Genomic DNA, 10,038 nt, shown 5'->3' with positions numbered 1-10,038 from the left:
GCCCTGCCGGCGGCCCAGCCGGCCGCTCCCCGCTGGTGCTCCGCAAACCGACACTGCCCTGCCCGCCTGCCCCGTCCCGAACCGCCGGGACGTTACTCTGCCGGCCCCCGCGTTATCGTCTGCCTCTGGATGAAGAGCGCTAACAAGCCCAAGCCTCGGCTTGCGCCGCCGGCCCGGCCCCGGCCGGGACAGCCGCCATACCGCCGGAAGGCGCGCTGCTTCTTCCTTTCCCCCCCAGCCCCGCCACCTAACCGTCCTCCTGCGGTTCCGCCCTCACACCGCCACCTGACAGACGCAGGCGGCAAAAAGCGCCTCTCCGGCCTCTGCCCCTCCGTTTTTCCCCTCTTTCTGGCCCCGACAAGCCGGGCTCGTAGCCCTCGGGGGACGCGGCCCGCCGTCTCTCCGCCAGGCGGAACCAAAGCGCCGCGGGGGAGCGTTTCCAGCCGGGGCCGCTTCTCGGCCGGCCGAGTCTTTTTGCTGCGGAGCAGGCGCTGGGCGGAGGGTTCGGCGGAGCGCGGGGAGGCGCCGGGGGGCTGCCGCCATGGTGAGAGCCGGGGCGGCGGGGCGGGATGGGGGCGACGGGGCACGGGACGGGACGGGACGTGACAGGACAGGGGTGAAGGCGACCGAGCAGGCGCCGCCGCCGCCCAGCGCTGAGGGTGCCGCCGTCGGGCCGCGGCCTGCCCGGGCCGCCGCCGCGTGTCCCAGCGGCGCCGGGCCTCGGTGAGGGTGCGGAGCCGGCCCCGGCCGCCGGTGCCCGCTCACCGCGCTGCTTTGTGCCCACAGCCGCAGAATGAGTACATCGAGCTGCACCGCAAGCGCTATGGGTACCGCCTGGACTACCACGAGAGAAGGAGGAAGAAGGAGGGCCGCGAGGCTCACGAGCGGTCCCGGAAGGCCAAGAAGATGATCGGGCTGAAGGCCAAGCTCTACCACAAGCAGCGGCATGCTGAGAAGATACAGATGAAGAAGACGTAAGTACCCGCCGTTTCTCTGAGGCCGTCTAGTCATCCTGACAGTGGAGGGCTGGGATGTGACGTTAATATCGTTACAAAGAACTGCTTATTACTCGGGTCATACATAATACTTTTAAATAGCACTCAGGTAGTAGGAGAAAGTGGGGTTTGCCACGGTGAAGACATTTCCCTTCTTTTCAATGGATGTTAACAGTTCTGTTCCTAAAAGCATTCCTTAAGCTAAGCGTTAACTAGCAGTAGCAGTGACTAACATTATTATGACAAAAATATGAATGCATTTACTTAGGGCTTTTACATCAACTGCTGTATTAGTGTAGCAAGAGGCAGCAGGCATTTTTTAAAACAGTGTTAATAGAAAAAGTACAGTAACATATATAGTGGTTGAGCAGAACATGAGGCTTGTCTTCCAGGATAAATTACACTATCAAGCGTAGATAAATAAAAGCATTTTTCTGAAAATTTTCTCTGCTGTTCAGAAATTGAAATCAAAGCTGTTAACAATATTTTTTATTGCTAATTAACTTAATATCTATCCACCATGTTGTTTTTGTTGTTTTCCAAGTGTAGACAGTTATTTTCCTTTGCTACTTGTTTAGGTATTGGGTTTGTTAACTAGTTTGTGGGTCTTTTTTCCCCTAAATGGCCTCAAAATCAACAAAACACAACCCCCTTTTACACCCACATATTCCTCAGATTTGTCGGTATTGCCATTAAATCTAAGAAGAGCAGTAGTATGTTATTTTTTTGTCAGAGAGGAAGGCTGCTATCTCTCAAAGTGCTTGGCTGCTTAAGTCATTCAGAAATTCCTTAATAAGATACCTGTCTTGTGTTTCTATCTTGATGGGAATGGACAAGCTTTTATACACTGGGCAGTCTGTGAGTTGTTACATTAAGTCAAATTACTAGTTTACCTTGAAAATTATTTAGGATTATTGCTTAAATATAAGTATGTACTTGTTTACAAATACCTCCTGAAAGAAAATTTTGAGCAGGCACAAGCTAAGTTAAAAGGATATATCTAAAACTGAGCCTTCTTTTTTTCTACACTTAATACTGGTTTTCTTTCCTTGCAGCATTAAAATGCATGAAAAGAGAAATACAAAGAAAAAGAATGATGAAAAAACTCCTAAAGGAGCTGTACCAGCCTACCTGCTGGACAGAGAGGGCCAGTCCCGGGCTAAGGTTCTTTCTAACATGATCAAGCAGAAAAGAAAAGAAAAAGCTGTAAGTAGCTATTAAAATTCAGATACTTATAGTTACTTATGACAGTGACCACTTTGTGTTGCTGATGTTTAGGTGACTTACAGCCTACAAGCAAAGTCTAAATAAAACCTGAAACCTTGAGTAATTGAGCAATCTAGGGCAAAGTAAGCAATATCTTGATTTTCATAACTTTAAATGCTAATTAAAGTAAGTAGCTATGAGTTGTATAAAAGGTATGGTCTACCACTACACTTTAGGGAAACTTTATTTTATGCTTTGGTTGTCCCCTTTCATTTAGCAATGTGGCATGTAAGACTACTGACTTTTTTTTCTCCCTGCTCCTTCCAGGGGAAATGGGAGGTTCCTGTGCCAAAAGTCCGTGCACAAGGAGAAACAGAAGTTTTAAAAGTGATTCGTACAGGAAAGAGAAAGAAGAAGGCCTGGAAGAGAATGGTTACAAAAGTTTGTTTTGTTGGAGATGGTTTTACTAGGAAGCCTCCTAAATACGAGCGATTCATTCGACCAATGGTAATGTTCCTGAGCCTTGAAGAGTATTTAAGTAATAATTCTTTTGACTTACTGCTTTGAGTTCCTGTGGCAAGGAAACTTTCTTATGTGATAATGCACTTGGTTACTACTGATGTAGAACATTCCTATTAGTTTCTTTGCAGAAATGTAAACTTTGAATAGCCTGAGCGTGGGGAGATGTCCCTGCAGTCAGAGTCTGTGTTGAAATCTCTCTGCTTTTTCTCCTGTACTCAGATGATGCCAGTCAGTTAAAGTTACGAGCTGTCAAATTAGTGTGGGAAGGTCTTTAGCAAAGGCACTTTGAATAGCTTTTAAAGTTGGAGGCTTCTTTTTTCAAGTGGCTATGATTCTGTCAGGTGCAGAAGCCGACTCTGTTCTAGGACTCCACAACTCCCTCCTTCTGGCTTGTTAAGTAAGACTGAAGCACAGTTGTGACCTTATGCAAGGGAAATGCTGTGCCTCCAGCCTGACCTTTTCTTACACAGCTGCAGGAACAGTGCCTGGGCTCTAGCAGCCTGGCAGTACACAGGAGGTAAAATTAGAATCACCAAGACAGGTATTTACAGAAAAACTACACTGTTCCGGTTTCCTCACAGGAATCAACAGAATCACTACACAGGCTGCCTGTTGGATCGTATGTCGTTACTATTTTGATGGTCATCTTACCCAGAAGCCTTGGATAGATTTTTATTGACACAGAGAATTTTATGGTACTTAATGGTAAAGTACCCTTTACGAAGCACAGGTCACTAGGTAGAAAGCGCTAAGAGATGGGTATTTAGTATTTTACAATACGTAAAGGGTTTTTCAGTTTTACAAGAAAAGGAAACATTTCTAGTCTTAAAACCAACAGCACTGTTAAATGCATTACCATAAACACCTCATTTCTGCATGGGAAGCTATCTGAGGTAGCAAGTATTATTCTTGTACTACTATTAAAAACTGACATCCTGAAAATACACATGGAAATTTTTTAACTTGTCATTAATCAGGTTTTTAAACAAATCTGCATTCTATAGTAGGCAGATAGCATTCTGTATTCTGAGTTGTTTAATTTCTTCCCAGTCTCTCAAAACATATAAAGCTGAGGACATAATGCTGACAGTTTTAGACTAGATGGAGTCATGAGGGCTTAAAGCAAATATTAATTCATTCTAACACTCCTTATGCAACAGGGCTTACGTTTCAAGAAGGCACATGTGACACATCCTGAACTTAAAGCTACTTTTTGCCTACCTATCCTTGGTGTAAAAAAGAATCCTTCTTCTCCTTTGTACACAACACTGGGTGTAATTACCAAGGGTACCGTCATTGAGGTGAACGTGAGCGAGCTTGGCCTTGTGACACAAGGGGGCAAAGTCATCTGGGGTAAGTAGTTAAACTAGCTATGCTGCAGAACTACTTTTAAAAGTTTTAAGTCTTCATTGCCTGATGTTAAGACCACATCCTATAGTCATAATTGATCCACTGTTAAATGTTAGGTTTGGACTGTAGCAGAAGCATCTGCTAGGCAACTGTAAAAATGCAAGCTTTAAGTTTTTATCTTAGTCTTTCCATTCACACTTTCAAAATCAAGTTAGGTAAAGTTCAGAACAAAGACCCAACTCGCTTGCCTGTGTCTCATGTTAAGCAATGCTGGAAGCCTATAAAGATCTAAGGCTGTGAACTATGAACAATTGTATTATGTTTTCAGTGGAAGTTCTGTGTAGAAGTATCTTCATAGGATCAGGCTGACTTCTTTTAAAAGGGAAGTTGACTCGAACAATAGCAGAACCTATGAATTTATTTTTTTTTAAACCTACCCAGAACTCTAAATGACCCATTTATAAAAAAACAGCCTGAATAAAATATTTTGAGAACCTAAGTTTGCAGCTCAGCGGAAAGTAAATTTAGATTTCAAAGTGCATTTCAGTTCTGGAACGGGAATTTCCTACACTTCAAAGAGACTTGTGGATTGAACTTGCAAACATAGAAAAATATAATTTATTATATGAACCACTTCAATCTTTTGTAGACATTAATTCCCTTTTCTCTTTAGGGAAATATGCACAAGTAACAAACAATCCAGAAAATGATGGCTGTATTAATGCAGTTCTACTTGTTTAAATTGTGTTTGATGCTAAGCGTTGGACATGGGCTCCTACAAAATCAGTGCGGTTTCAGCAAGTTTGCAAGATCTCTGGGACCTTCAACCATTCAAGAACATTGACCCCACAAGCTGGTGAGGAACTTAAATGTGCCAGAAACAACTCCTTGGGTTTTTGTATTTATTATGTTTGCTCAGCTGAACACTGTCCAAATAAAATGATTCAATTTTCATGTTTTGCTAGTGTGGTATGGATTTTATCTAAACTTTCTTTTTTTTTTTACAGTAGCAGTTTCCTGGCTTAGATATATTGTATAAATACTTAATTCACCTCACATTCCTAGTGATGGGAAATACAGCCACTGTCTCCCATGATAGCCTACTGTAAGAGCTAAAGGTACAGAAGAACATACTAACTTGTATTCTGCTTCTGGGAAAGCAGAAGAGCTGTAAGAATGCAGCTGGAATCTTACTGTAGACTGACATCAGAAATTAAACACTCTGTTTGATACTTGTGCCTACAGAAGCATGGGCTTGAGAACACATTAGCAACATGGGGGTGCAGGGGGAGCGGGAAGGTAAGTAGGAGAGCAGCCATTTCCCTCCCTACCACTGCCGCCCCTCCCCCTTACCTCATGTCTTTCTCCCCTTTGCCTCCATGACTGCATTAATGGAAAGAATAAGGGCTGGAGAGTGTAGCGCTGTAGTTCCAGGCAAGAAGAGGACAGTTTCAGAAGTTTAAATTTATGAAGCTGTTTAGGTTTTAAGATGTGAAATTTGAGAACAGCATGACAACCCTGATACTACAACTACTTGTAGCTATTTTGGTGGCTCTAAGAAACATTCAAGAAAAACTAAAGGTCATAAGCATCAACTGATCCATACATATTTAGCTGGTATCCTCAAAAGACAAGAAACAAAAGCTGCTTCTAAACTGGAAGCTTTCAGCGATGCTGTGTATAACTGCATCAGTTATCTTCCAGCAAGAATTTGGTGGTAAGCAAACTTAGCACAATCTATCACTACAAATAACATACCATTTTGTATTCCTACTCTTAAACAGTACTTCACTTCAAGCCAAGGAGCATTTTTAAACACAAATGCCAAGTCAAATCCTTATAAGGTTTCTCCAGTTTATGGGGGCACTCTTAGCCATCAATATTGTAAGAAGGAAACTTTCACACAAAACCCTAAGATCTTTCAGCAGCCAGAATGTGAATAGGTTTGTGTTGGGGTTTTTTGCATTAAAAGTTTAAGGCTAGAGGTAGTCACACATGCAATAAGCAGGTCAAGTAGCAGGTTACAGAATCACAGAGTAGTTAAGGTTGGAAGGGACCTCTTGAGGTTGTGTAGTACAAGCACCTTAAAAGCAGAGTCAACTACAGCAGGTGTCCAAGGGCCACGTCCAGTGAGGTTTTGAACTGTTTACAGGGATGAGACTCTACCACCTCTCTAGGCAACCTGATCCAACGTTCAACCATTCTTACAGTTTCAGATGTTTTATGTTTAAATAAAATTTCCTATATTCCAGTTTGTGTCCACTACCTCTTGTCCTGTCACTGGGCACTACTTGAAAAGAGGCTTGCTCTGTCTTCTTTATACCCCACCCCCACCTAGGTATTTGTACACAAGGTAAGATCCTCCCCCGAGCTTTCTCTTCTCCAGGCTGAACAATTGTAGCTCTTAGTCTCCTGTATGACATGCTCCAATTCACTGATCATCTTCATGACTAGATCATGTTTCAGATCTGGAACTCTGGCCAGGAAGTGAAGCTAGCTGCTTTTGTACCAGCTTTCTAACTTCCCTTACACTATCTGATAGAGGCAGTACTTTAACTATACCAAAGTCTTCTCCTCTTACAGGTTATTTTGTTAGTTTAACGCATTGCCCTAGACTAGACTTAATAACCTACTACGATTTTTACTTCTTGTGTAGTGACAAGTGATTTGAAACTAAGAGGGTTGCAAGCCAGTAAGTCATTTGCTTGGAGAGAAGGCATTTTGTCAAACAGATAAGCCTCCATTAAAGTTCTTGTTGCTTTACCCTTTACTGCACATTAACAAATGATATGAACAGAATACTTTAATTTTCTACAGCTGTCTCAAGACCATTACTATGTTTTGTGCTATAAACACATGACTTGTTGGCTGAATAACACAACTGTTGCACTTAAGGCATTTTAATGTACCATACTGTAGGGAATGCATTACAGCATTTCTAGCTGGCATGCCTGTAGCAGTTACTAACTTGGTTTGCTAGGTTTACATCAGCTTGCAGAGTTGTTAGAAACAGCAGAACACATACTGTAACATTCGGAACAGTCTATTCTACAGCTTTTTTTAATAAAAGTCTGATACATAAGCTAATTAAGTACAGGAAATTGTTTTAATCAATAAAAGGTTTTTCAATTCATAATCTTTGAGCTTTTAAAGCTCCTTGGTAGCAGACAGATTGTAAAATGATGCTAGTTCTAGTGAACTGAACCACTTTAAAACATGCCTCCTGTATAGCAGAAAGGACTCAAATACTAAAAACCAAGAAAAAAAATAATCACAAAATATAAGTTTAATTACTACTTCAAAACATTTCAAAAGCAGCCAAGACTACTAAAAAAGGAAAAACTAACACTGTAACAAGACTTCAGTACAATACTCTAGAATAGCAACACATCTTTCCTAAGATGTATAAACAGGGTATCACTAGTTTAGAAAACATCTAACACCACATTTGTTAAATTTAGAAGTGTATCCTCTCGGAAATAAAATTTTAGAACGGTCAATTAAAGCAGAGAAACTGAAATTTAGGCCTATTTGCTATGTTTAACTTAGTAGTGTGGATGACATTGTAAATGATCAAATTTGATTACTGACATCTACAAATGAAATGTTATAAAAAAGCAACAAACCATCGTCAGACATAATTTCAAATAAGTTAAAAGCACTTTTGAAATACGACATGTATACATTTTCTTGTAAAGGGCTATGAAACATGAGAACAGCAAACAAGAATTCTGCATGAAATGAAAACAGACCAAAAGAGAACGTGGGAGAAGCAATGCAAATCCTGTTAAAAATTAACAAGCAGTACAAGAGAGACATTAGAACAGATTTTGGATTCAAATACAAAACCATTTACCATTTAAGTGCAAGGCTGAAGTCACAAATTAATATTCTTTAAACTCTGTTCCTAGACTAAATAAAGCTCAGAAATAATACTGCTTGCTTTCACTGTACACACGTAGTTCCACAGCATGTTGTAGTAGCATTTGGTACAAATTTGTGTAAAGTTGATGTTTTAATCATTGGTTGCTGGTGCAGTAAGATCTTAAAAATTCTTTAAGAGTTTGATGGTAATAAGACAGACAGTTAACAGACCCAAAAAAATAGTCCAAGCCTAAAAAACACTGGTTTTCCCAAGGTAAAACACTTCAGTCAATACAGGTGTCAGATATATTCCCTTGCATTAATGTAACAGAAGGTATAGACTCTTAAACTACTGTTCCAATGGGACAATCAGTACAGCAAAAACCCCTATTATTTAAAGTCAGTATTTTGATTTTGCTACTCCGTATTTACTGCAAGATGATTGATGCCAAAGAAATTGTTACAGAAATAAACTGCGCCCTTTAGTTCAAAGTACTGCTGCGATCACAATTAGAACAATGTCCAGTTTTCAAGACTGTACTGGTTATCAGAATTGCTAATTGCACCCCAACTGCCCACATTCTGTACGTAACAGTCTGGCCATCAGCTACTATCTCAGGTACCCCAGATGTACAGAGGTACCTACTCAAGAGTATACTTAAAGATGTAAATTTAAGTTCAGTATTTAAAACTGACTCACTGAAATGAGATCAGAAATTTGATTGTTCTCAGTAGAAACCAAGACTGACCTAATCTTATCTTGTTGCAATATTTATGTATTCAATATGCAAATATCTTAAAAGAAAGATATTAATTGAAGTCAGTTGCAACTTAGCCGTGAAAATTAAAAGCCAGATGAGTGACATTACCTTCTCACAAACACTGTTTTCTGACCTCACAGGGAATGCAAGCAATTAACATACATATCAAAAATCCACCTAGAAGTAATTGAAATAACTGGGCTTACTTTCCATAAGCAAAAGAATCCTTAACTTTTTGAAAGCGAATACATGTGTATCAATTGAAATATTTGGCAGACTAATCTTTAGTAAAGTTTGGTCTAAAAATGGAAGATGAGTCACAATATATTGTATACAACCACCCTTTAAGCCACCAGTCCTCACAAATCCTCAGTTCTTAGCAATGCAATAAATGTGGTTTTAGCCACTTTTTTTTTTAACCACAATAAATCTTAGCAATGAAAGAGAAGCCATACAGAAGATAACAGAAGTTTTGTCTCATGTGCTTTATAGAAAATGCTTGACTAGTTTTAGAAATGCTTAAGGTTCACTTGAATGTTTACAAACTATCATGAAAGATGTTGGAACATTTATCAGCCATGGGGTTCATAAGGAGTACCTGTATGTACATTGATAGGAAGTTACAGCTACGTGCAATAGTTAAGGAACCCAGATTTAACTCAGTAATCCCATGCACCCTGAATCTAAAGTTTAGGTAACACACATTTAAAAATGGTGTGGGTTTTTTTTTTTTAACAGAGTAAAAAGGAGCATGGTACTTCATCAGCTGAAAGAAATAGTATGAATGTTACCTCATACAGTTAAAATATCTTCTAAATAAAGTCAAACTGTATAAGCATAAAATCCAAAACCAGATTCTTACATTAGCTTCACAAAGGGATAAAAGTGAAGACAGCACTGCAACCATTCAAGTGAACCTTGTACTCAGAAGTCCTGAACAGCAATTTTTTTTCTTATTCCTGACCAGAGGAGCTTCATTTATTGAAAGAAACACATAGCAAACTAAGGAGCAACTTATTGTATGTGTGACAAATTTAAGTTAAATATATGGTTTGCCAGGAGAACCTCTGAAAGGAAACAAGTATGAAAAGCCTGTTTTTATTTGTTTGTGTAAAGCAAAATTTGGTTGCTGCTTTTAAGAAAAGCTGTGAAGTGAGAAGCTATCATCCCAGGGATTACACTCAAGTTAGAAAAAGAAAGTGGAAATCAGAAGTATTTGCAAGCAATCACCTGCTAACTCCTAAAGGCATAGAAATTTCTGCAAACAAGCATTTGCTGAAACACCCACTAACGAATGTCACAACCACCTGAAATGGCAACACTCACAGCAGTCACACATC

General features: G+C 40.3%; 1 protein-coding gene across 1 annotated transcript; it reads left to right on the top strand.

The window, feature by feature from the left end:
* The first annotated feature begins 511 nt into the window (after window positions 1-511).
* On the top strand, window positions 512-5,031 carry NSA2 (NSA2 ribosome biogenesis factor). Its single transcript, XM_059833904.1, has 6 exons — window positions 512-544; window positions 787-974; window positions 2,051-2,201; window positions 2,529-2,708; window positions 3,884-4,076; window positions 4,747-5,031. The coding sequence occupies exons 1-6, from the start codon at window positions 542-544 to the stop codon at window positions 4,812-4,814; spliced, it is 783 nt and encodes a 260-aa protein (XP_059689887.1). The 5' UTR covers window positions 512-541; the 3' UTR covers window positions 4,815-5,031.
* The last annotated feature ends 5,007 nt before the right edge of the window (window positions 5,032-10,038 follow it).

This window comes from Gavia stellata, chromosome Z (assembly GCF_030936135.1).
Source record: "Gavia stellata isolate bGavSte3 chromosome Z, bGavSte3.hap2, whole genome shotgun sequence".
In the NCBI taxonomy this organism is placed as follows: Eukaryota; Metazoa; Chordata; class Aves; order Gaviiformes; family Gaviidae; genus Gavia; species Gavia stellata.
This window is presented reverse-complemented; position numbering and strand designations above follow the sequence as displayed.